Below are 27,812 nucleotides of genomic sequence, written 5' to 3' on the forward strand. Positions count from 1 at the left end.
GAAAACAAAAGCTACCAGGCTATACTGACAGTAAATCAGCTGCGGGTGTTTGTCAGTAAGGTCCAAAGGGTTTTTTCAGACTTCATATATCCAAAAAGCTAGCAGCTTTTTTCGTAAGAAATACATGGCTATTAATAATACTTGGTCTTTTAGGGAGCCATTAGAGATGCATGAGAAAATACCAGCACAAAAATAGGTTCCAATATACAATCATGCCATTTCAAACACCATTGGATTATTATTACTGATTAGGGAAAAAAATCCAACAGCTGTCTGGGCAATTCCCTCAATGTCTGGATTATTGATTTAATAGCTACACATTGTCTAGATCCAACCACTCCACTACTGTTTGAAAATGCTGTACTTTTTTCTTCCCTATTATTGCACAAAAAATATGTATTTTAGTCTGATTGTAGGTGAATTCAAGATTAGATGTTACTTCCACTCCACATAATAGGAATATGAAATAGCAATTGTATCTTTTGAAGTAAAACCTAAAATGAGTATTTAGAGCTAAAAAATTCCAAGCTTTCAGAAAGCTGCTAAGTATTAAATTTCACCTACAATTCATTCCAAAGTTCTGCTCTTCCCCTTCTCCCTCCTAGGAAATTGTCACTAGGAAAATGAAGCAAAAATTTAAGGCAGGGACACTATTCAAGTGTGAAAGGACGGTAATTGTTACAGTTGCTTAGGTAACAGTGATATGTTTTGCATATGTTAGGCATCCTTTCTGCTACATTTAGAATAAATAAGTAAACAAACAAACAAACTGCCTGCTAGCTTTACATTCTTTGCCTTCATCTGTGAGCGCTGCAGTCAGCCTGTCTCTGGTTTACTTCTTGATGACTGGGTTCAGCCTGCACAGGCTGTAGTTTTTGTTCTGTGTGGGGCTCCCTGTGCATACCCTGCTTGTGAAGCACAGTGATAAGAGGCATGGTGTGAACGGCAGCTTATGTCACATGGACCACGAGATATGGCAGCACTGTGAGGCATACACAGCTACAATGGAGGGAGCCCTCCTTCCTTGGATTGCTTTGGATTCTCCTGACTAAACAGGGGTGTTGACAGAAAAAAGTATCAGAGTTCAGATGTGAAAGTGTAAATGTGGTGTGTTAAACAGTCCCTCCATGGCTGCTTAACCTGGAGAAGGGTAATCTAAGCAGTACAGACTGTCCTGGTCAAATAAACTAGCTTACATGTAAGAATGACACACTTTGAGTTACACTGCCTCAGTGAAGCATCCCTCCTTCCTACGACAGAGGTACAGCAGGCAGCAGCAAGTCCTATAAAAGACTTTTTCATCTAGAGGTGGAATCAGCAGAGGTAATATTTTGCTAAAGGCTCTCATATTATATATATATATATATATAAAATCAAATTTAGCTCTACTACACACCAAAGCGAATACATAGCCTTTATAGTGATTCTTTACTAAATGGTGAGCATTTGTGGAGGGATATATATGATGCTATTTATTTGTTTACAATGTGTCTTACTAAAAGCAAAAAACCCCACACATGAAGAGTTGAGCAAGGGTCTCAGCTGTTGTCTGTTTGGCCTAATACATTTGCAGTGATTTTCATGGAAGAAAATGTTGTCCCAAACCACATTTTTTTCTCTGTTTCTGACACATAATGGGATATACAGTGGGATCCTGTCACTTCCTATAATGTTGGCTGTTGGTACTGTTCTAGGTTTGTAGCAAATATCACAACTTTTATCAGTAGCATGGAAAATCCTGTGTAATGAATCTTTAGCCCAGTAAGATGATACTGTGAACAAAAAAAACGTGTTTAAAAGTATAAAGAGGGTAACTTAATATAAAAATATTGTGCTTTTGTGTTCTTACTGGGGGAGGAAAGTGAGATCACAAAACTTGTGGCTGCAAAAAGAGGGCCACAAATAACACATGTTCTTTGGTCTGATCCAAAGTAAACACTGAATATTGATCCTCGGCAGTCTTTTGCAATAAACTGTTCTAACATCATACCAACTGTGCACACCTTTCTGTCCTGAATCACTCTGACCAGCTTCTGTGATCTACTCCACTGGAAGAGCAACAACAGCAATGCAGGGAACCATTTAATTTCAAATCTAACATTTCTGTCAGAGCCATTTAATTCTGAGATATTATAACTCTAAAAAAGCCAAACAAACAAAAAACCAAACTCGACCACCAAAAAACATCCACAACAAACCCAAAAGAAAATTGTAACACTTGGAAAATACAGAATGGTGATGTACTATTCTAATTGTGCAGGTCCCAAGCAACAGGCCCCAAGTACAGCTCATTACGATCACAAACGTCAATCTGCTTGAAATCTGCATCCAATCTGATCTACGCTTTATATCAAAATGACAAAAACATTTTGGTTTTACAGTCACCATGTTTAGGTCAAGTTTTAAAAAATTATTTAAATGGAAAATGGGAATCTGCTGACAAATAATGTTGGCTAAATCTTATACCATACCAATGTTATGCTTTCAAATGCCTTTTTTTCTTTCTCCAGATAAATACTGAGAGACATTTTCTGAAGTCCCTATGTATCTTGCTATTGGTTGTCATCTCCAATATAAGCCTATTCTCTACCCAGTTACCAACTATGTATTAGAGAATTAACCACAACTGTTAAGGTCACATCAGGTCAACTTTGAAGTGATAAAACCTTAATGGAGTAAGGGATCAAGAATGTACCAAAATCTCTTATTGGTTTTCCACATCTCTGGAGAAATACTTTAAAGTTCACTACAAAATACTTATCTAAACATTCTAGTCTTTTCATATTATTTCAAATATAGGTAGTTTAATTCTAAATCCAGTTGATATTTCAATAAAATAAATCCCATTAAATCAATCACCTTGTGAAACTTAGAAAAATTGTTCAAATCTGCAATTCTAATAAATAAATGTTATTATTCCCAGAGGGCTCTAAACAATCCCATTGTGTTGCTGTGGTTGTTAACATATTTGACAATTTATGATATAATAAATAACCCCTTTCTTGTTCATTAAGACTTATATAGAAGCTGGCTTGAAAACCATGGCTCTAATCTCTCTAATCTCAACCAGTGATTTTGTTGCCTCAGTATCTAACTAGCAGAGATCCTCAGCTAATACTTTTGGCATTTTTAAGGTGATATGATCTTATAGCTATATTGGGCAAGAACATTAAATATTGAATGTTACCAAGATGATATTTTAGTTCTACGAAAAGATATAGTACTTTTCTTTTGAGAAATCCCATTTGCTGTGTAGAAAGAGTATGTTTCTCCTTAGAGCTTTCATGCTGCCAACCTTGTTTCCCTTCCTTGGCTCCTCTGTTTCTCTTAAAATTCTCCAGAACCTCACTAAACCTCACTGGAGAGGCTTCTAAAACCTTGCTTTGGTTACGATGTTTTAATTTCTCAAGGAATCTGCAACTTATTTCTTAACAAAATCTGTCTCCCTTTGGAGGTTTGGTTTCTACTATTAACCTTGCCCTTTCTTGTTTCTTCAAATCAAAAGCATAAATGATGGAGTTAAATTCTGCATATCTTCTTTCTGAAAGGCCACCATTAACCTCTTGCTGCTCTTGTTAGTAAAAAAAAAACAAACTAAAAAACAATTATAATGGACCGACTTCTTGCTTGACAATTTTTTCAAGATCTCCATCACTTTTTTCATAGGCTCGTTCTTTTCCTCCTTTATGTCCATACCTTTGTATCAATGTTACTGTTAAGCATTTTCATTTTCTATATTGATATTTCTATTTTTTGCCTTCCACTAATCACATTTGTGCTTTCATTTCACCTCCACTTATCCCATACTGCATGTCTCAGTGCTCAAAGTTAATCTCCTCCAAGCATTTCTTCTGTTTTCCAACTAATGCTTCTGCAGAAATCCTTCAACTACGCACAAACCTTCTACTTCTAGACAGCTAAGCCGTTCTGATTTCTCCTGTGCAAATCTCTTCATTAAAATCATACACAGTTCGTGGAACTCAGGGTATAGAACCGTACTATTCTTGCTATCTTAGATACCTAGGTACCTATACAGGCACGGGATGGCAGGGCTGCTGTTGCATGGAGGGGCAGCATCTGTTAGAAACTTGGGAATGGAAACTGGAGTGAATGAGGTAAGCAGGAAAGCGACAGATGAAGGAGAAACACAGCAAAATCAAACAGTGCAGGGGTGAGGGACAAAAGTAATGGAGCCATTCAAAAGCATGCCAGAGGAAAAGGCAAAAAACAGACAACAATCAAACTGGCAACAGGAAACAGAGAGAGACCACAGGATTAACGAGTAGTAAATAGGGCAGAACCGTTGTCATAATGCTGCAAACGCAAAAGTTTCATGCGCTGAAGGGACGTTGGTGGGACAATGTGTAGCCAGGCCAAAAGGCTCTAACTGAAGAGTTGTAATACATGTTTATTACAACAGTAAGTGTAATGCCCCCTCAGACCTCACCACTTCCCCTCACCTGAACCCACGGCAGCCCAGCGCCATGCCAGGAGCCAGCTGACCCCGGGGCTCTACTCAGGGGCCCGTGCCCCGGCCTGCAATGGCTGTCACAGGGCTCCTGCCGTGGGGTTACCCTGGCACCAAGCAATGCGAGGAAGGGGGGTGCGCAGCGTTTCAGCTTCCCACCGCCTGCCAGCAAGGGACGAAACGTGCCTGCCCCGTCCCTGCCCCGAACCCAACATCGCCGGAGGAGGCCTGGCCACGAGCAGGGCCGGAGGAGGGACCGAGGGAGCCACCCGCCCTCCCCGGCCGCTCCCGGTTGCCCTGGCGAAGGAGACGCCACATGGCAGCATCCGCGCTAACAAAATGGCGGCGGGCGGCGGGGTCCGGCGGGGCGGGGGCCTGCCCAGGGTAAGGCGGTGGGGCGGGCACCGGCAGACGAGCTGGGAAGCGTGGCCGCGCCGTGGCCGCTCCGCACATTAACGCGTCCTCGCTGCAGGTGCGGAGACCGCCCGGCGGCCCCATGCCGCCCGCCGCCACGGAGACCGGCGTGCTGAGCGGCGACCTGCTGCCTAGGGAGCAGGAGTACAAGTAAGGAGGAGGCCGGGGGCGGCAGCCGGGCCCTGTCACCTCAGCCGCGTCCCGCACCCTGGCCTAGCGGGGTTTACAGTTAACCCGGTGTACCCCAACCCCTCAGTTAGCTTCGCCGAAGCGGAGAGTACCACGACAGTGTTTAACTGTGCCCTCCGCCGTGCAGCATCTCTGCTGCCGCCGCCTCACACAGGCGCCGTAGGGTGTGCACTGTGCTAGGCCTTGCTTCGATCCCACAGCGTTGGACACCAGACTCCTCCATTTAAAACACTGACATTACTTTTAAATTACGAGCGTATAATTGCTTAAGTCTGTTCAAAAAACGCTTAAATGCTCTAAAGCATGTGACAAATGCAGTGAAAGTGATCTAAAAGCACTCACTGTTACCTGTTCTCAGGATGCACAAGGAGCCGTGCCTCAACCTCAGTGACTCCCACTGCGGGAAAGGCTGTGAAGCATGCAAGAACACAAGCTTACTTTAACCTATGGATATGTATAGTGACACATCTTAATTATGTGATCAAGAAATGCAGTTGTACGTGATTGCTGTCCCAACCTCTGCTGCTGAGGATACTTAAAGACTCTTAAAAACAGAAAACATGGAAGAAATGAAGCCGTAAAATGTGTATTAAGCAGTGACGTGGCCAAAACTCTTCTCAGAATTATAGTCTAAACCTTACTATTTAATGGGTATAGGTGATTTATGACTATTGATTTGACAGAAACACAGAAATCGTTGAAACATAACTTTGTTAATACCCTTAAGTATATGTTGGTGTTTCTTTGTAGGAGTTCGTAAAATTTCACTTAGTTCATACAGTGGTACCCTCAGGCTTACATTTATTTCTTTTAAATCTTTCGAAGCCTCAGTGACGAACTTTCTTACTCTTTCAGGTGGCTGAATGCAGAATTAGAAGCAAAAACAGAAAAACTGGTGCGTCAGGCTGAAGAAGTAATGGTGGGTAGATTATGCAGACTGTTACATGATTCAGCCTTGATTCACATGTACGCACGGTCCAGTTTCAAAAGAAATTATTTAGACCGTGACAACTAGAAGTGTTTGGGTGTTTTTTTTGCCTCCAAGATTATAAACTTCTACTAAGAACACATCCAAAACCGATTTTTATATAGTTCCATCAGGTAGATCAGTCTCCAGACAGATGCATACAGCATTTGTGCAGATATATACATAAAGCCACGTAAAAAAATTTAGCTGTTTAGGAAAAGTATCTGGTTTTATGTCGTAAGTACAAACAAACAAACCAACAAACAAAACCCCCAGGTATTTGAAAACCAGATACTGTTGCAATAACACTCCAGTGAAATAGGATCTACATTGGTCAAGCTGAAAGAAATACAAAGAACAAGCAGCATAAATAGAAAAATAAATGGTTAGTAAGAAGAAAACGTTCTTAAAACAGAAAAAAATCCCGTCTTTGTCTGTATTATCTTTTAACACTGGTGTGGCTGTATACCACATAGAGTCAGGGTTTTATAGGAAATCTGGACAAATTAAAACAAGGGAATGGGGGAGGTATGGTTTATGCCCAAAACAGTTTGGAGAAAGTAATTTTAAATGACTCAAATAAATAAAGCTTAAAACATCTTCAGGAAAGCTGTACTTGTATGCACTTTTCCTACTGCTGAAACTTCATTTTTATGTCCTGTGAAAACATAGTCTTCTCTTAGTTAGCCTCAAGCTGAGGCTAACTGCTTGACATTGGAACAGAAGCAGATGAAGTGGCTAAAATAGCATCCAGTCTCTTTCCTTTAAAAAACAGCAACAACAAACCCACTTTTTTGTTTGTTTATTTTTCCTTCTCCAAATACAGCAGAAGACCATATATTCTTAGGACACTTAATATACCACATGGCACTGCCAGATTGCACAGATATACATTTAACAACAAGAGAAAAATACTCTTAAGTTAAAAATGAAGCAAAAATGCCCCAAACTAAACACCCTCCCCAAAAAACAAAACAGGACAACTGCATTTTGTTCTGGATTATGCATTGTGATTGTAACTTAGCAGCATAGAAGCTATCTGAGCATTCAGACTGAATTGTTCTCTAAAGTACATACAGCAATATCAGTGTCCAATTATAGTCATGTTGCAAGATTTATTTCTAAGGCTTATACAATATGTAAAATTGAAAAATTGTTCTACCTGCTGTGCATTTGCTACTTCTTGTATTTCAGAGAAAAAGGAAGGAGGGTAGCAGCATCTCAGATGATGTTGAGCAAAGTTTTACAAGCAAAAGGCAATTGCATATTGCAGAGGTGGAATACCTGATGGGGTACAGGAATGGCGTTTTAAGTTTTCCACATCTTTTCCTGTGTTTGAGAAGTTCTTTTACACACTAGGCTATAGTTTCCACTCTTTTCTGTAGTGGACTGTTGTTGTGATCTGTGATTTACAAATATGTAATTAATCTTTAAAATGGTTTATATTCCCCCCAAATTGACATTTTTTTTTTTTTTAAATAAAGAAAGGCCAACAGGAGATACTGTCTAGACCAGTGTCAGTACAGACTGAGTCATCTGAAGAAGACAAACAGAGGTATGTGCTTAACAGCTAACAAAAGTATGTGCTTTAAAACTGCTGCATATAATTCATGGGGAATGTTTACAGTGATCCTGCACACTCTGCCTTGCACCCTTGGTCATGCTCCTGTTGAATCTATCTTTGCAGCATACTGGATTGGTGGAGTCTAATTTTTTCCTATTGAAACGATGCTAAGTAAATGTTATTCCTTGTTATTTCAAAAAAGTCTTCATTTTCATGACATGTTCTACCTAGGATGTTAAGTAGTACTGATAGCTGTAAAAAAGCAAGGTAAGGCAACAGGTTTATTTGCAGTACAAAACACAAGACAGCAGTAGGTGGTTTTTAACCAGTTCATCTGACAAAGCAAATAAATAGATACTGGTTCATATTAAACTTGGCCTAAATATTCCTGGGATAGAAAGTGTTTGATGAAAACATACAAACAAACAAACAAAAAAAAATCCACTCCCACCCCCACCCCAACACAGAGAGAAACCCAGGACAGACAGCAATTCAGCTGCCACCCTCTGGAACTTGGATATCATTACACCTCAGTAGTCCGACAGCTTTGGCCTGTATGAGCATACATACAACTGTGTGTTGTGGCCTGTTAAGTTAAAACCCGTTAGTGCTGGAGTGGATACATAGGTGTATTTACTTAGCTGGTCAGGGGCATTATTATTTGCTTAGTTGTTCAAGAGTTTGTATATTGACAGCACAGGGAGTGGGTGAATTTAAGATAGACTACTACACAGTTTATCAAGGATCTGATCTGGTAGGTTCCTAAATTTCTGATGCTACTAATCTAGATAACAGAGGTACTGGGCAAGACTACACAGTGTTTCAAAAGTAAAGCAGTTGGGAAACATAAAATAGTGTATATGAAAGTCTGCTAGAGATGATGAAATAATTACTTCTGTGCAGAACAAAAGCAAAACCAAAAAGTGAGCGTTTGTCTATGGACATGAAAGGGTTTTTCAGTAGACAGAAAGTGTGACTGTGGTAGAAAGCAAGTCTGTGATAGAAGCTTGGCTGTACCATCAGAAGTTTGCTGCTGTAGTTAAAATTATTCCTGAGCTATTTAAAAGCTAAATTTGTCAGTTATAGACGGGAAAAAAAAAACCACCTAAAACTCCATGTGTTATCAGTATCATCATGCTTTGCAAACAAATTCTGTCTTGCTTTACTTTTATGTTCTGTTAGATGGATTTTGAACAGCAGAAGATTTTTAAGAACTTCAAACTGAGTTAAGTTATAGGGCTGGTTTATGAGGTAATGTGATTGGAGGGTTCAGCCCCACAAAGGGGGTTAATAGCTTTGATGGTATGCATTTGAAATAAATGGGAGTGCTGGAAGATTTAAAAACAAATATTGGCAATTTGCATGTCAGCGAAGCGGCTGATCTACCGCTTACCTTCATAAACTAAAACACCTTAAAACAACCACAATCTGTGTGCTGGCAGATATTTATGTGACAGAAGAATTTAAATCCTATACTGTAGTGAAAAAAATAGAAATGTGTGCTAGGAATTAGGCACACTGATTATCCATGAGTGAACATTGAGGCCATTCAATTAGATTAGTTCCAAGTATTTAATATTTAATTTAGGCCATTTATTTTTTCCAAAATTGTGCAAGTAGATAGACCATAAACCTAAAGGAAACATTTCAGAGATTTTTGAAACATCCATTTAAAATTTCCATTGATTTCATTACAGAGAATAAACATTAAAGCAACTGAAAAGAAGGGGAGAAACTGAAGCAAAGAAAGATGTAGTACAAGGGGGAAAAAAAGACAGGTTTAGAGAAAAAAATAATCATTAAGCAAAGTGAAAAAAGGGCAACAAATATAAGTCACTCAAAATCAGTGTATATTTTAAAAGAAGTGGTTCTGGAGATTTTATTGCATCATTTTTTTCAGAGAAACTTGAATTATATAGAGACAAAGCAGCTCCAGTGACACCACACTGACATCAGCTTTTGTTTACACTTTCACTCCTCAGAGCACTGCCAGGCTCATGGCGATGGGAACTGTGCGCATGGACAAGCATGCTATAGGCTTTGAATAGGATTAGCAAACACAAAGGGTTTGCTCATGCACATGCATCTCCTGTTTACATGCAGAGATGGAATTGTTAAACATTAGCTTCTGTTTCAGTATTGCCACAATACTCTAGCTACTTATTTATATACCTTTTCAGGATTTACAAATGGATTTCACTTATGACACAGCTATAGAACTATATTCTGAGGTTTTAAAAATGGGTTGTCATGTGTGGGGAAGTGGAAATAAATTGTTAAGGTTAAACAAGTTTGAAGAATTTAGTGAACAATGAGGGTTTATTTTGTTTCTGTTTTTTAAAGAAGGCCCTCAGACAACAGCTATAGTAGGAACAGATTAGTCTATTGATGGAAAGAACATTATTGTTTTCTTGAGTACAGAGAGCATTGTATTTTCATATTTTTCAGAGTAACATAAAACTGCTATTTCTATGGCAGCAAATCCTCACCTTCTGCATGCTTCTAGTGTTAGCCAATAGGAAGGAGGCATGAGGAAAATAGGGTAAATAGACAAAAACTAATCATCCTATTCTTGAAGTCTGTTGCCAGCCACACACAGATGATTTCTCCAGTTGTGTTTTTGTCCTTCTTGTTGCTGGTTGGTTGGGGGTTTTGTTAGGATTTTTGGGGGTTGGTTTTGTTTGTTTGTTTGGGTTTTTTAATAAAATATGGGTCTTTATGCAGATAATTCTTGTTGATGAATGGATGTCTGTGAAATTTTTAAAGGCAATATCTAAGCATTTGCTCAAATCAGCTGGGGAAAAAAATTGAGGTGACTTGATGTGCGTAAATTTAAATTTTATATATTTATATAAATTTATATATATATATAAATATATATTTAAAAATCTTTTATAAGCCAGCATTTTAATTGAAGTAAAAAATTACAAAGGGTAGTAAAAAGGTAGCCTTTCAGTGCAATAGCACAGATGCCTATAATTCATTCTGAAAACAAAAAAGCGACATATATGACAAGAAACTGGACTTGGATAGTACACAGCATGCTAAAACTTTCTGCTTTTTTTCCAGCAGATTTAAAAAATAATCAATTAACCTGAGGTTCAGTTACTAAGCAGCATGGTTTTCAGCCAAATAAGTAGATCAGCAGCAGTCACCTGAATTGTAAGAGATTCAGATTGTGGTACCTAAGCAAACTGCTGTATTAGGTATTCTAGACTCACCAGGTGATTTAGATAGCAAATAAGGTAGAATGGAAGGGCAGAGAATGAGACTGAATTTATGGTTGAAGTACCTTAGCTATATTTATTCTAGACATATAAAATGTTATTCTCCTAATTCTGTCAGGAGAGTGTCAATTTTTATTCTAAAATGTTTATTTTGTTATACATGTTCAGTTAATTTTTAATTATTTTAATCTTTTTCTGCAGAGACCCACTCTGTCCTCAAGTTGCTTCTCTTACACATTCACACACTAAGGTATCAGAGTTAAAACTATCCTGGTTAATTTGTCTTCTAGTATCATTTCCACATATTACTTTTGGTTTTGAGGCTGTTCTGCACTGGGGACTTACATGGGTAGGAAGCCAGAAGGAAATGATGCTCAAAACAGTGCTACAGGAACTGTGTTACCAGGCTTTCTCAGTGCCACTGGTGGTTAAGTGGACTTACATTTCATTTTTGTGTTCTGAGTTTCCTCTTCTGTAAAGCATTCACAGAATTATTCAGTGTTTGGAACATCGAATTAAGTGCTAAGTATTAGAACATAATACATTTTTTCCTTTCTCCTCTTTCCTCCCCCACCAGTATAATACTAAAGGGAGTGCTACTGTCTTTTAGGTGTAATAATAAACAAGTAGTCAAAATAACTGAGTACAGGAAGGGAAATAGAATGGAAAAAAGGAGACTGAGAATAGCAGCAAACTCAATGGTCTCTAATTACAATTATATTGAATCTTTTAGGAGGTGAGCTAAAACTTCCAAAATATTGTCCTCATTTATGAGAATACAATAAAACCCCCTTAATTTTGGAAGAATATTTGTTTGGGTGAAAGTAACAAAAATATTGTTAGGTCTGCCTTCTACAGGGAATTTGTAAGATGAAAATAAAAAATGCATAAAAAATAGTATGGCTTTGAAGGCATGAAAGTATGAAGTCCTGAAAGAAATGCACTCTTGTGACAGTTCAGTAGTTAATATCTTGATGGCCAAGATATTGGCCTTGCTTATGCCTGAATTTATTATGAGTATGTGTGCAAAACCTCCCACAAACAAATGCCCATTGGATGTATTATAATTTGGGCCTATGGTCATAAAAGTAGCAAGATGAAGATGAGTGCAAATAAAACTGAAAAATTGTGCTTTTGAACGTTTGAAAAGTATCCTTGAGTCTAAATAGATGAAGAAAGCAAACAAAAATAACCCACAAGACACTAGGAAAAAAAGAAATTCCTAACTAATTAAAAAAAATCACTACTTTCTGAAACAAATTGTAGCCAGCAAACAAGAAGAAATGTGCTTCCATGCCGATGGCTCAGAACAGACCATACTCTGGAAGTAAGGGGAAAAGAACAACTTCAAGGTATATTATACACCTCTTTTTGTTTGTAATAAAATATTTTAGTTGCTATTTTTGTCTATCGGGTTATTTTCATTCATGTATGGTTTTATATTTGTATATACTTGTGTAAATAAGTGTAGCAAACTTTTGGTCCTGCTCAGTCAGCTCCACCATGTAGCTACCTCTGTCTGCTTGCAGGGAGCATACCAAAAACTATTAGGGAACATGTGTGATTAATACTACAACTGTTGCTTTCTGCTCAAGCATTCTCAAGGCTGACAGTTAAACTCTTAACTCTTCAAGTGAAAGGATGCCTAAGGAGCATACATATGGGAATTACATAATCTGAGTCAACCTGAGAGAGCACACTTAGCTGGTGCAGGGTGATTTGTGATCAGACTTGTGACAGGAAATAAGGCTCTTGAGTGTCTCCTTTATTTTGGTGAGTCTTCAGCTCACAGGACAGGACAAAGTCAGTAATAGTGCTACAGCTTTCAGGAGTTCAAAGCTGAAAAGCTTCAGCTCTGTCAAAAGCAAATTCAAGGTTGTAAAAGCAAGAAATGGAGATCTATACAAAAGAAGAAAGTAGAGAAATGCATAAAATCCTGGGAGCAAATTAAAATTGCCACAAAATATGGACAAATGCCAAAACAGGATGAAAATTGGCTGCAAAGAGACAGAACATGTAATTAACACAGGATGAGGTTGTCTTTCAGGACCTATAAGTCACTTGTGGACCCTCTGGACCTCTCTTGGACAGTTCAGGGGAGACTGTCACACTAGCACCTCTTCAAGAGATTTAGAGATGGACTTGTGCAGATGCAGGGTGAACCCAAAGTTGTGGGAGAAAGCAGCTAGGAGACTGGCAGCAGCACTGGGATAAGGATATACTGGAATAAGAATTTAGAAGCTTCAGATCCTGTAGGAACTACTTTATCTTTTTCTAAAAGAAAGACGAGGAGATACCCTGTGTAGCAGTTGTGTCACACACCGTGTGTTTTGATTTTATGAAAACTTTGGTATGCTGCTTCCAGGGTCAATGAAGTTTCCTAGGCCAGGCATAATGATACAGAAGTTGCGGTAAGGTAGGAGTATAGCTAGAATGGACAAAGTCTTCGAAGTTAACATAGGAAGTAGGGAGAAGTAGCAGAATTTAAGGCAAAGGACAGTAGCTAAAGGCAAGTCAACATTCCTGTTTCTTACTTTTACTCTGATTTAGTTATGAAGTTGTTGGATGAGAAGATCATGCCAGAATCTTCTCAGTAGAAAATGGTACTGCCTTTTCTGCCCTCTGCATAATAATGTGTAAAACACTGTAATTGTTTATGTGGAATACAGTAAAGGAATCTTAGAAAGTAAGAAATTGCCATCAATGTGTCTTTCATATGAATGCAAGCAATGAAGTTGCATTAGGTAACTTTGCATATTCTTAAAAATAGCAAATACACTATATTTTTTGTAGATGTTAAAATTATTATTATACATTTAAAATCCAAGGTCTGGTTTTTTTTTTTAGTTCAAAAACAAGAAACCTGGAAGTACGAAGTGTTGATGCTGCTGCAGCACTGGGGGATTGCACAGATTTTTCTTTAGCAAAAACAATAAGCAAAATAGAGGAAAAACTAGAGAAAGGAGTCTTACCAGATTGTGTAGATGATGATGCTATTCCAAGTGCTGGAAATGAAATTGGAGCAGGTAGGTTTCCTCCTGTGGTTAAATAGTTTCATTCTTCCTTCTTCACTGTTAGAAATGGGTTCTCCTGCAGGGAAAAAAAAAAAAAAAAAAAAGGAAGAGTTTCTGTAGGAATTGCAGGGAAAGTTCTAATGATCTTTAGTTAAAGGCAAAAGAACAGGAAGGTTTTTCTTTATGTAATCCTAGGGAAAGATCAGATCACATATGAATAATCATGTGGAAAAGTGAATTTTTATCTGGATTTTTACCTTTGTAGGAAGATATTTGGGTGGTTAATATGTCAAATTTGTGCCTGACATTTGATTCATTTCACTGCGGGAATAGAAATACGTGATGCTAAGCTTCTATTTCCAAATAGATTAATTCCTATTCTTTACAGATTCTGCCCTTAGAGGAAAAAGCCTTTCCTCAGATCAGTGCTGTGGGTCTTAGTAAGTGGCTTAAATGAAGTAACGGTTCAGCTACAGTGCTTGAATGAGAATCCTCCAGCTACTTTCCCACTCCACATGGTGTGTTTATGTTTGTCCTAGAAATAGAATAGGAAAGGGGATTGCAGTATTTCCAGTGAAGCTAAAGGAAGGATGCACATCTGCCTTTTTGGCTCAGATGTAATAAAAGTGAGTTTATACAGTTTCTTACAATGCTAAAGTAAGCATGAAGTCAGAGATTCAGTGCAGTAGTACAAAATGCCCCAAACCTCCTCTTTTAATCCAACAGTTTGAAGTAAAGGTAGAAAACTAAATAGGCCCTTGTAACAGAGCAGGCTGATCTCTTAGTTGGAATCTTTCAGTAAAGTGATTCCTTGGGCTTATGTGCCTGTGATAGTTTTTAGGCCAATGGCTGATAAGGTTTGATAGCATTGTCCTTTCCTTCAGCTTCTTGCAGTGCTCATCTTGGACTTAGGTTCCATATCTTTATTTCATGATCAGAGGTTGTCACAGTCCAGCTGTTTTTCTGCCAACACAGGATTTACACATCATTTTCCTCAGGGCCTGTTTTTGTGGATTATGACTCAACTCTGTGGTAAGAAGCAGTTAGAAGCACACAGATACATAGAAGGCTGAACATGAAGCTCTATTTTTATCTAATATAGCCACACACATATGAACAAAATACCGACTGTGTTGTCACACTTCATGTTAATCTTCAGATTACCTTAGGAATTCAAGACAACTATTCAATCAGAACATTAAAATCTCTCAGATACCCCTTTCCTGCCTACCATTCTCTAAACTGCTGGTTACTTTATGAACTAAGACCATCCTATTAAGTGATACCCTTCCCCTCATCAGCCTCATCAGGTGATTGAAAGCAACCCATTAGAAAACTAGTTGTTTAATTTTCTTTACCTCTTGTGACGTCAATCTCAAGGAATGCTGTAATGTATAGCATAGTATGCCAAAAGTTTCAATTTTGAATTATGAGTCTTTTATATTTTAAAGATACCGAGTTCAGTCATTACAAGAAAAATCTACGCAAAGCTTTGCCTAAGAGTGAGAAACCTGAAATATTTATTTAGGAATCTGAGTTATTTTCCTCTTTCTGTTAATAATTAAAAATTGTTTTTAGAAACAAGATGATGAAAGTGAGTTCTTGTATCAGTCTTGCTTCTTTACTGCATTGAATAATGAGTACTTGTGGATATTAAATGTAACTTTTTATGTTCACAGAAGCTCAAGTAAGATTTCTCAAGGCAAAGTTACGTGTTACGCAAGAAGAGCTGGCTAGTGTAGTACGTGAATGCAGGAAAAAGGTGAGAGCTGAGTTTTCTTGTCTGTAGAAATGGAGTAAGTTCCCCTTCAACAAATAATCACAATGGAATTCCCTCGGCCTTTCCTTTTTAAGAGATAAGGGGTTTTTTTTTTTAGATTTCCTAAGAATTTAGAATCAAGGATAGTAGTTTCTCTGTCTGTATGATCTTGGGCTAAAAGCTTGCAGGCAGGAAAGAGCTGCTGGGACCGAAGATATGCCCCAGCTGTAGGAACACTGGTGTTGCAGAGTGCCTTAGCCATCACTGCTGGGATGGAGAGCATTAGCAGAGCCTCAGAAAAAGGAGGAGGATAAACTAGCAGTCAAATATGGATTTTGGTACACAGAGAGGAGTGGTGCCTGGAGCTGATCTGTGATCCAGTTCAAGTGGAATACTGTAATCAAAACAGAAATTTGGCTTTCTCCATTCTTCAGATTGTACTTGATGCAGAGGATTGTATTTGGAATTACATATTTGGGCAGATAAGGCTGAAGTTAAGGCATTGTTAAGCTACACTGATATTTTAGTGTTAGAGTGTACTACAAGTGAGTTTTATGATCTGCACTGTCTAGCAATATGTTTTTAGGTAATGCTTAAACATTTCTTGAACTGTAAAACCTTAAATAGTTTGTGTCTGCCTGCCAGAGGGATCACCTCTTTTTTCATGTATTTGTAATCGAGGAAGATTTTTGAACTAACTTTCCATTTTCCACTATTAGATCATTCTTAGTTGTAGTCTCTCAACTTCAGAATGCTTTTCTGCACCTATTCCTCAGGCCCAAACGTGATGATGGCATTCAGAACATATGACAAACCACCTGTATTTTTTCTCTCAAACTTTTAGTTTAGAGTTAAGGAGAAGGATGATATTAAATAAGTTTTGTGAGATAAGTACCTGGAGAAAATCTTTGGAAGGATTTACTTTTTGATATTTTATATCTGTACTTTATCCTTTATTTCACTTGTATCGATGCAGGTACTTCTGTATCTTGGTACTTTCATGCTGTGATCAGGAGAACGTCATTATTAGATTTTAAAAGCATTTTCATTTTCAAATCAAATTAATTTTGTCAGTAGCTATTAAACTTCAGAATTTCATGCCAAAAATACCACAGAATTCTGTTACTATAGCAAGTGACAGAAGGTGGCCCGGTACTTATTCTTGTCCTGGTCCCATAGCACTCTGTATCTAAACATATTGTCCTGGGCTCTAGTTTCTCTGGTCTGAAAATATCTTAATTACATTCAGAAGATCACAAAAAGTTTCAGATACACAAAGCCTTGAGGTAGATTCTGGTTTTGTTCCAATTCACAGTCCAGTTGTTCTAAGGAAGCAGTAAATCTGTTTTAAGTCTAAAGAACTAGGAACTTCTGAGGTGCATGTGGGCACATGAAACTTAGAGTAAAGCACATGTATTTCCCAGGTGAGAAGCATGTATTCCTAGTTGCTGGGAGAACAGGAGAGGAAGATCTGTTTTCATGGAAATTCCATTTCTGTGTGTGCCTTGATTTATTTTTCTTAAAGAAATGAATCACAGAATCCTAAGGGTGGGAAGGGCATAATGTATCTCTGAAATAACATTAATATTCACTTACCATGTTTAAAAGGTTAGAAAAGAAAAATGCATTGAAATTATAATGCCTAATGTGGGATGTAATTGCCAGTAAGGTCATGAATCTAATACAGGATTTACTTGATGTTAAGAGAATCTTGAATTTGAATACTTGATGCATCCTTGATCATTAGCTTGCTTTTAAGTGAAAACCAGATAATCTCCTAAAACATAATGGATTGATTTATCAGTAGTTATATTCTGTTCTTTTTCCAAGAATTTTTCCTAATGAGTGCATTTAGCTATTCTCACAAAAGTGTCACAAAATATCTGCATGCCGCTGTTATTCACACTATTCTGTAACATTTTCATAGTTCTCAAAACCTTTGAACTAGGAGAAATCAAATGTTTTACATCCAAGTAAAAGCCTGCAGAAAATTAAATGAGGAAAGCGTTCCTATCTTTTGAGTTGTTGTCTTGGTAAATCCATGTTTTGTTTTCTTAGTTTCTCGTCATTCCTTCCTCTCTTTGAAATTGTGAAGTCCATTATGAAGGATCTGAAAGTTTAAAAATAACAATTTTTAAACTAGTGATCTCCATATGTACAATACGGATATATTTACATATATTATAAATATATATATAAATATATCAATAAAATAAATATTTTATTTACAAAATATTACTATTGCATTATCCTGCTGCTTCCTTGCAGTAATCGAGGTGGGGTTTCTTTCTGTTGATTACTGTCAAACAGGATGACGAAAATCGGAATTTAAAGTCTCGGCTTAAAGAAACTGAAGGAGAAATTGCCCGACTGCAACGAACCATCAGCGTGCAATGTTCTCAGAGCGAGAAGTATAAAGCGTTGTCACAAGAAGCAAGCAGAAAAAGTCAAGGGTTACAACAAGAAGTCGCTGCGCTAGAAAAGGTATTGCAGATGTTAGTCTCATTTATCTCACAAAAGGGGAAAAGTACTGCATCACATTCCCCTAGCTTCATAGATGCGTTTCCACTGATCCCATTAGTGTTTCAGTCTCTGATAGTAGTTTTAGAAATTGTAATTTAAATGGTCTAATCACTTTTTGAAAGGAGGAAATAATGTATTTTACTAATTTCTTTTTCTTCTGCTTCCACCATTATATAGTTCTGTATTTTAAAATAATTAAGTTCTTGTGTAAAAGACCCGCAAGACACAAAACAACTGTTTCAGAAACCACTGTCAAATTCACAGAGGAATCTTGAAAAATACAGGGAAATTTTATTTTTCTGGTTTTAATTATAATGGTCAAAAATGACTTCTGGTAATAAGAGTTTTATTGTCAACTGTAGAACCTGGTGAACTTTAAAAAAACAAACCAAAAACTCACCTGTGGCTTACATTAGTGTCTTCTGCAGGTAGAGGAAAGGATGTGTCTTTGGTCTTGAAAATGAAATAATCAAAATTAACCTGTCTCCTGCTGTAGGCCACATATGCAAAATTGTATAGGTGCCTAGTTGTAGCAGATGGCTGCATAAACAGCTTTGCTTGTTTGGAACTTCATCTAAGAGCAGCACGTGGTTTAATTACTCAGAGTGGGAGAGGTTGACTTCAAAATCATGTGATACATATAGTATTGTGTTGCACATGTAGTATAACCAGGAGAACGTTTCTCTTAAAAAACTGGGGAAAACAGAACACAACTCAGCCTGACACAGTCTCGTTATACGTCCATTAAATCATATTACACATTTGTATAGGCATGCTTTCATCTTAAGCTTTGTAGTTCTAGCATTGTAACTTACAATCTAAGTTTTATAGTTCTAGCGTTTTTAAACTAAAATGTTTACAGTTTGTGTGTTCTTTTGTGCAGATTCTTGGAGGTTTTAAGTTCCCTCAAATACACACCCTGATGGTTGATTCTGTCAGCAAAAAAAATATTCAACAGAAGTACTCATACTGTTCATCAATTCACAGTAAATAGGACTAAAAGATTTACAAAATCATTTAGGCCATTCTCTTAAACCAAGACAGGACAGATGATATCTAAACCCTCCTAGAAATAAGTTTAGCCTATACTTAAAGCCTTCTGTGATGGTAATTTCCATAATTTCCATAGACAGTCTGTGTTGGTTCTTACACACAGCCACAGTTAGAAAGTTTATCCCAGTATTTAGATGCCTGTTGTGATGAAAAGTTTATTCACTTCTGCTGTACAGCTGCTATATCCAAACTACAGTCACTTTGCTCTGCATTTACCATCCTCAGTTGCTTCAGTTGTTCCTAATAGATTCTGTTTTCTAGACTTTCTCAAGGTTACTGATCAGACACAATCATGACAAATAGTGGTACTTGCTTAAAATACTAATATGGCATAAAAAGGCAAGTGTATGTAATGAATGGTTCTCTGCTAATTCAGAAATTATTTTACTTTTTTTTCTGATACAAAAAAATATCTACCAACCCCATGCATTTAAAAATAATTTTGCAGAAACTGCTTAAATCTCCTATGGACGTGGCAATCTGAAAACTGGTTTATTCTTTAGTTATGAAGTATTATTCAACACCATATAATTAATGTAGCTGTAGATTCATTCTAGACATACATGTAACGATTTCCTGTGAACATGGGCCTGAATTTGTACTGCTGTGCCTGTAGACTCAAAACTCACACTTTCAGTATGGAGAAAGCGTAGTTGAGATAGCACAAATATAATCTCTGATTTTGGGGCTTTTATTGCTTTTGTTGTGATTTCTGCTGCAACATAAATGATAGAAGACTCCGACTGTGATATGTGCTTTCCCATGCTTCCTCAGATTTCCCACAATTTCTGCAATTTCATTAATCCCCCAGCTACTTTTTCTTTCATGTGCCTCGGCACAGATTCTCACCTAGTTTTCACAATTTACCTAAAACATGGTAATGAGTTTATTTTTAATTCTCATTCTTCTGGTGATTGGACTCTTGAATATTTCTGCTGGAACACCCACCTCGGGCAGCAGCTGAGTGCTGATGCTGCACAAATCTTCCACCCTCTTCTTTCCTGCATCTTCTTTTTCCCCATCTCATTGATCTAATAAATGACATCACCTTTTCTGTCTTTTTTTACTGCCTGTCTGCAAGAACATTCTTTCCTCCGTGTTCTCTCTCGTTAGTTCAATCTGCTATAGTGTTAGATGAAGATCAGGGAAACACTAAGGTTGTTCTCTTACTCCTTTTAAGGCTTCATGCAAGGGTTTTATAATTTGCCTTGAAGGAGGGCTTGACGTTAAGCAAACATCATCTCTCAAATGTTTTTGGGGGTGGACAGGTGTTGCTGAGCTTTCTAAAGATAGAAGTGCTGTATATGCTTGCTACTGGGAGAAAAGCAAGCCTGCTGGGCGGGTTACTTGTGGACGAGCTCTCTGGTATCACAATCCCTACTGATATTTAAGTGCCTCAGCCATGACAGAACAGGGGAGACAATCCAGGGATGGAAGTGGGATGCTGTTTTAAAACAGAGTAATGTGCTTCCCCCCCCTCCCCCCCTTAGAGAAACATTATATGAGAAAATTAATCCAGCTTTTACTTCAAGTATTGAAAAATTGGCAGAAACCTTGCCTACTTACAAAGGTAAATACTTATTGCACGCATTTTTAAGATTAAAACCATCCTCACTAGATGACTCGTGAAAAAAAAAAATAATCCTTGATAAGGTATTATGTATGACAGTAAATGTCAAAAGGCCCTAAAAGAATTATTAGAATTCTTTCACTAAATGATATGATTAGCTGATACGTAAGTTGCATTGCATGGAGACTGTGGTTTTGGTCATTAAATGCTTGCAAGGCTGCATACCAAAGCTTTTCATATTAATGCAGAATAAAGTACGTAGCACAAAAGGTTTAGCTGACTCTTTACAGCTTCATCATCTTGATACAAGACAGATTGGTTTGCAGGCTGTGCAGCTTTTTTTCTTTGGGTCAGTCTCCAGCAAATGGTCTGCATTCCCTGATGATGCAGGTGCTGCAGGGGGGGGTTCTGCTGCTCTACTGGCCAGGCTCTTGCCCATGTGGTTTGTAATCAGTCAGATGGACAGGTTAGCAACAAAATAAAAACCTTGAGGCAACATCTGGTTTTATGCACTCTTAGAGGAGGCACATTCACCAACAGGATTTTGAAGGGTCAGTGAGATGCGTCGTACTCTCCCGTTTTCTTCATCCATTTTGGAGAAAACTGTGAGCTTCCTAGAAATATCCGTTTCCATCATAACTTTACCAAAGTGTCCTTACTGCATACACTTGTCCATTAGGGTGTATTTCTTGGATAAGTAATTTGGAAATCATAAGTAACAAGAGGTGGTGTGAAATGGAGAAAATATAACAGTTACTCAGAAATAAGGCAGTCTGAGGATAAAAGGTTAACAACAAGCTCCCCTCTATCCTGATTTGCTTAAAAGACTCTTTCTGTGCCCATTACTAATAATTTGATAGACTTTAAAAAGTCTTCTTTCTTTTTCACAAATGACAAGATGTTCTCTTTCTGCCAGAATTGTTTATTTCTTCTACTTTGTCTTTTATCTATATTCCCTGATCTTTAATCTCATTATTCTGTTCCTCAGCTTAGTCTCTTTTTCTCATTTCCCCACATACAGCACTATGAAATACTATCATCAGAGACAAGAGAGAACTGTTCTGATTGTTGCCATAATCACTTGATGAGCTATTTTCTGCTAGATGAAATAGTTCCTACCCTTAGCCACCTTCAGGAGGCTGTTTTAACTTTTTTGCATGCAGTGATCTCTGGGGAAAAGAGGTAAAAGAAACATGTAGGAAAGAGCAGTTGGGGATACCAGCCACCTTTCCAGAGTGCCACAGAGGGCACATACTGATGGTTTTTTTCTGATTGAGCATACAGGTTTTCCAGTCAATCCTGTGGTCTTATGTGATCAGCTCCACAACTGGTTCTGAGAGTTCTGAGAGAACTTTAAAACAAAGATTATAAGGATCCCTTTTCAAGAGTTCAAAGGAGAAGGGGATGTTTTGATGGTATAATTAATTGTCTTTGAGACAGATTCTATCTGCAGGCCAAAGAAGCACACAGGCTCTTCAGTTTCTAAGGGTGAGCCTTGCTGTAAATGCGATGTCTGTATGGGATTCAGTAAAATAACATTATTCATAATGTTTGTTTTGATTCATTCCTTCTTAAATAGGAATTGGAGAATCTAAAGTGTGTACAAAAGCAGGCCACAAGCAGTCAGAGTGCAACAGAGGTTCGCTTAAACAGGGCCCTTGAAGAAGCAGAGAAGTATAAAGTGGAGCTGAGTAAACTGAAGCAAAGTAACAAGGTACAGTGGCTTAGGAAAACATGTTTTGATCTGTAATTGATCAGTAGTGCTAAAAAGTCTTGAATTAACTTAGAGCAAGTCACCAAAAGACTTGATGAGTTATCTCAGACACTACTACTGCAACCTATGCAGGAGGAAGAAATGTCCAGGATAAAGTTACCACCTTTCTAATTTTCCCCATTTGTGTGAAAATTAGACGTGCTCAGAAGGGAGAAGTAGCCACACACACCTGGTACATACACACAGGCAAACCACAGCTTTATCTTTGAGATTTCAGGTTTTTTAAGTTTTGATGGGGAAATATTTTGATTTATCCCATATCTTTTCAGGAATGTCTCGTACGGCTACTGTTTGTCATTTTGTGATGTAATGCCAAGTTTCATTGGTTAAAGCACCACTTCCACAAATTATGCAATTCTCCTTTCCTTCTCATGATAGGATGCAACTAACCAAGAACTCAAAATAATTGAAGAATTAAAAGCAGAGAAAAAGAAACTGCAGAAGCAAAAAGAAGAGCTAATGATGGGTTTTAAAAAGCAGTTAAAGTTAATTGATATCTTAAAGAGGCAAAAGGTAAGGACCAGGTATCGTTCTGTTTCAGTTAACAGTCTCTAACTAAATGTGTCTGTTGTTAAGTAAGGTTAGGGTTGTAAAATGGAGCCCCAAGACTGGGAGGTTTCAATGCGAGGCAGCAGCAGCCTCACTTTTTTTAGTGCATATTGCTAACATTTTGCTTTATAGCAGAGGCTGATCTCCTTTTGAATTGACCCCATTCTTAACTTGAAGCATATCCTGTCATGGTGAAAAATCACTACTGACAAATTTTAGGACTGAGAGTATCTGTTTGTCCCAGAACAAATACTGTTCAGATAATACCAGCAGCTCCCTTTGCTGCTGTGTCAGTAGAATCCATTTTAGCGATTGAGATGTTCTTTTTAGTCATCCCTGTGCCCCCCCCCCCCCCCCCCAGCATATTACTTGTCATAGCAGCAGCTGTAACAGCGTGCCCTCTCAGGAGCGAGCCGTTACATTTTAGACCTACATTCTTCCTGGGTCCTCAAAGTGTGTCCTTCTCTATCAACACTTTATTTATATTCTGAGGCATTCTGTACATGTACAACTCTGCCCAGGTGCAGATCTCCTTGTGTGTCAGACAAAAAAGAAGACGGCGAGAGTAGAGAGTACTTATATCTCAGGTGTGAAGTTACTAGACTGGACAAGGGGAGTTGACCTCCTTTTGTAGTTCCTGGAATATCATGCATACTTTGAATCACAGAGGATGTAGTAACATCTACCTGGCTGTATGGCTGGTCCCATCCACCCTGACTTGCAGCTAGCCTTATTTTGAAAAGCGTTTGAATCTACATTCATATCTCACTCCATCCCTCTCCTCAGAGCGTAAGAGGGCAGGGCTGAGTGCCTTTTAGTTTCTTTAGCAGCTGAAGCTGCAATTAGAAAGAAGATAGGCAGTAGAATACTTGCTGAACAGTAGAATTCATGCTGAACAATCAGTGATTTGGCTTTTATAGAAAAGGTGTTTCAGCAAAAAGTGGATTAATACTTCAGCTAGAATACAGCTAAAGAGGTCTTTACTGTCACATTCAATAAAGCTATACTGATGTCCCAAAAAGGAGGGGTGTTTTACTGGGAAAGAGAAACCTGGGAACTACAGAGTGGGTAAGTACCTTGTATCTCTCAAAATACATTTTCAGCATAGACCTGTCAAATGTGCTTTGATGATACGAATTGAAAGAACCTATGAGTTTACATGAAAGAAAATTAAACTGAGGGGAATGCATACTATACATGTTGCCTAAATCAGTTTTCCACTTACTGATGCACTTAGGCCTTACTAGTTCCATCACACCTTTCACTTACCCAGTACTTGGGATTGTATGCTGTCATTTCTGTCAGCTTTTCCCTCTGAGGCTGAACAAGACACATGCAGAGATAGAGGCTTTGCAACTGACTGCACAAAATCTGAACACCGCAGCGTAGTTCACTGCTAATTGCTTACTCTGTTGAATATAGTAAGGTTCATTTTGGGGTGGAGTTAATGGCTCTTCTTTCTGCACTCTAAAAACAAAGTAGTTGGAGAGTTAATACAGCAATGTCTGGTGACTTGTTGAGCAGAAGCACCTTAGAAGGGCCAGCCTCTGCGATAAGAAAACTGAACATTTTATTTACCCTTTGAGCACTGCAGTGGTCACCAGACATTTTGTAAACACTCTGGAAGTTGTTGAGCCCCCACCAAGGAAGAATATTTCTGTATGAAGTAGCAGCTTCATGTAACAAAATACACATACTTGTCCTAAGAATGGGAACTGCAATATGGAAATATACCCTTGAAGCTGGAACGCCTCTCCAACACAGGATGAGGGAGGGGAGGTAACTGGAACAAGAGAAACTGGGGCTGTTCTTGCAATTCCGGTGGAACTTTTCCTGGCAGTAATAGGATGCAGAGGAGATCTTGGGGCTTACTCTAACAAAAATTGTGCTTAGTTTTTGGCCAGCCCTTCTAGCTCTTTGTGTTTATTTTGAGAACTCCCTCAAAATCTGCTCTATGCATGAGGTAGCACATAATCCTACGGAACATGAATTCAGTGAAATGGGTGTCAGAAAGCAGAATTTGTTTGACCATGAACCAAAACCGTAGTCTCAGAACCACACCACAAAACTTCATTAAATATATATATTTTTTAAAAATTACACATACTGTATCAGAACAGCAGAAAGTAGAGGAAGCCACTTACCTTTTCTTATATAAATTGGCATTTACTCACAGAAGGATGTTGTTAGTTGCCCTTCCAGACCAGGCTATGACTGAAGAACCTGAAAGAGAATCATGCTAACTCTGCTTCCTGTACCTTCTGGCAGTAGGCACAGGGGAGGAGCTGCTGAAGCTCCCATGTGCTTTACCTGTGTAACTACCCAGAGAACTTTGAATCTGCTTCACACAAGCCTTTTGGTGAGTTAATGAGGAAAACCTGATTTGGGCCTTTTGTGCAGTGCTTGTGTGGCAGATACAGCGAGCCTAAAGGTGAGGATAAGAAGAATGGCAAGAGGGAAAAATCCCCAAAAGGTGTTAAGTAGCAGGGGTAGGATGCGGGTGCTCCAGGTGGTCTCTGCAGACCGCTCTCTGCTTGTCTTGAGAATTTAATAGGAAGTCTTGGTTTTAAAAAGGGTTAAGAGAAGTTAGTCTGAGCTTTACAGAGCTGGAGCATATTACACTGCCCGACTCGTTGTCCTTTTGAACTGACAATAGGTCTATATATTAGACTAGTTATGTCAAAAAACCACCCCAAAACCCAACATAACAGACTGTTTGGAGACATGAATTGTTTCCTATTCTTCAAAACATAACCCATTTTATTAAAATTTGCAGTAAAAACTATTTAGCTGGGACAATTTCCCAGGTAAAGAGCTGATGCAGCAGTGTGGTGCTGTGGATGTATGGCCTCTGCTGTGACATCAGCTGAATGGAGCCCAGGGAGCTTTCAGGGCTTCCCGACTGTTGTGCCTTTTTGACTGGCAGTTCTGTACAAATACACTGCCCGTTTAGTACTTGTTTTCTCATCAAACAACAATGATCTTGGCAACATTTCTCCAACCAATTGCATTATTTGAACAGGAAATAGATTTGTTCTGAGTTTAAAAGTTCTGTTTGTTCTTTTCAGTTTGCTTTTCATGTGGTGTATTCTGTGTAGTAGAAATAAAAATCAGACTACTGGATGATTTCTAAGCATGTACATATGTACATGTGTGTGGGGGTGCATAATGGACCACAAGTGTATGGTGTGATACATGGCAACACAGCCACCAGTGGTCAGTTCCAGGCATTTCCTGTTAAGGTGCAGTACAGTTACTCTTTGTTTTATGCTGATGGTTAGTTTTTATTGGTGGTATTTTGTTAAAATCCTCAGTTAACATTCAGTCATGCATAATCAGAAGCACTAGCATGCTGAATCTTAGCAATGCATTTGATTTGTAATAAAGTGCAGCTGTGTATCAATCAGCTTGAAAGAGCATATACCAGTTTTCTTACATGTGTTCTTCAGAGGTCACAGGAGCTAGCAGATTTTCAGGAATCTCCAATGCCTCACTAAAAAAGAGGTATTTGTAAAGCACTATAAGGAACTCGGATGGGCTGTTGGTCCTGTTTTACTAGAGCTGCAGGTGCAAGGTTTAGCATAAAATTTATCACATTATCCCTACATTATAAATTTCTGCAGGAAAAGTACGAGTAGCAGCTTCAGCTGGAACAGGGGCACATCCATCCAAACCATAGTACAAAACTAAAAGGAACGACTGATTGGAGCCCCCTTTCAGCTGTTAGGCAGGATTTTGTATTGGTCACTCACAATGTTTTACCTTCTGCTCCTAAGTTTATTTTCTTTTTTTTCCTTTTAAGATGCACATTGAAGCTGCTAAAATGCTTTCTTTTACTGAAGAGGAATTCATGAAAGCTCTTGAGTGGGGAAATCATTGATTCCATAAAAACACAACTTCTGTTTGAAATACAAGTTGGATGGTACAGTATTTTGGCACCATATAGGAATGCTTGTTAATTATTACTACCTGTATATCCCAGTGAATTGATTTTGTTGATTTTGCTTACATTTAAATTGTTTAATTCCTGTTAGACTGAGAGCTTGTGTTGTATTATCACATGAAATACAAACCTCTACTCTCCATTCTGTAATGAGTGGAAAAGCACAGACTGCACAAGGAATATTCCAATATGTGAACTTTGTTATCAGTTTGCTCTGTTTTAACATTTTAAACTGTACCTTACCTGAGGTAATATTCTGTCCAAAGAAATCAGGGTTTAGTCTCAGAAAATTCCTTGTTGGAACAGAAATACATTACCCAGTGATCCAGTTGAGAAGAAAATGTCATGTCCTTTTTAAAACACGTGGTTGGAAAATTGGCCTTGTCTGTTCTCTGTAACAGATCTCCCCTCAGAGCTGGTTGGTCTGGCATCTAATTTAAGCACCACCAGCTCTTTTATAGAAATGACCATAACTTGTTTTAGCTGTTACATCTTGCACCCTGGCTGGCAAAACCACCCATGAGACTGCCCCTCACTCCCCAGACAGTTTGCAGAACCTGCTGCAGTCCTGTTCTGTAGAGCTGACACTTGAGTGAAAATCTTAAATCTCTCCCTGGCCAGCAGCTGCTGCTTTGGGATGCAGTCAGGAGTGTTCAAGGTGCTCCGCAAGCAAAAGATTTCATTGTGTCATCATTATAATTAAGAACTAGATAAAAAATTAAGTGTAGATGAGCTAAGAATATCCTGTGAACGTTAATTCGCAGGAACAAGAAAAGATGGTGCTACTTGAATGAGCTT

General features: G+C 38.3%; 1 protein-coding gene across 2 annotated transcripts; it reads left to right on the forward strand.

Annotated features, from left to right (window-relative positions):
- Positions 1-4,792: 4,792 nt before the first annotated feature.
- TEX9 (testis expressed 9) lies at positions 4,793-27,342 on the forward strand. 2 transcript variants are annotated; one of them, XM_061447030.1, is made up of 12 exons: positions 4,793-4,852; positions 4,941-5,032; positions 5,927-5,990; positions 7,523-7,593; positions 11,031-11,079; positions 12,096-12,181; positions 13,677-13,855; positions 15,523-15,605; positions 17,913-18,086; positions 22,328-22,462; positions 22,901-23,035; positions 26,874-27,342. In XM_061447030.1, exons 1-12 carry the CDS (start codon positions 4,808-4,810, stop codon positions 26,949-26,951), a joined length of 1,191 nt encoding a protein of 396 aa, XP_061303014.1. In that variant the 5' UTR covers positions 4,793-4,807; the 3' UTR covers positions 26,952-27,342. The 2 variants fall into 2 exon arrangements, with proteins under 2 accessions (XP_061303014.1, XP_061303016.1); XM_061447032.1 differs by lacking the exons at positions 4,793-4,852; positions 4,941-5,032; positions 11,031-11,079 and having other exon boundaries at positions 5,931-5,990.
- Positions 27,343-27,812: the final 470 nt, after the last annotated feature.

The sequence above is a fragment of the Pezoporus flaviventris genome, unplaced genomic scaffold (assembly GCF_033815535.1).
Source record: "Pezoporus flaviventris isolate CSIRO_AGI_PZ_B2104156 unplaced genomic scaffold, CSIRO_AGI_Pfla_v1 ptg000006l, whole genome shotgun sequence".
NCBI classification, from domain to species: domain Eukaryota; kingdom Metazoa; phylum Chordata; class Aves; order Psittaciformes; family Psittacidae; genus Pezoporus; species Pezoporus flaviventris.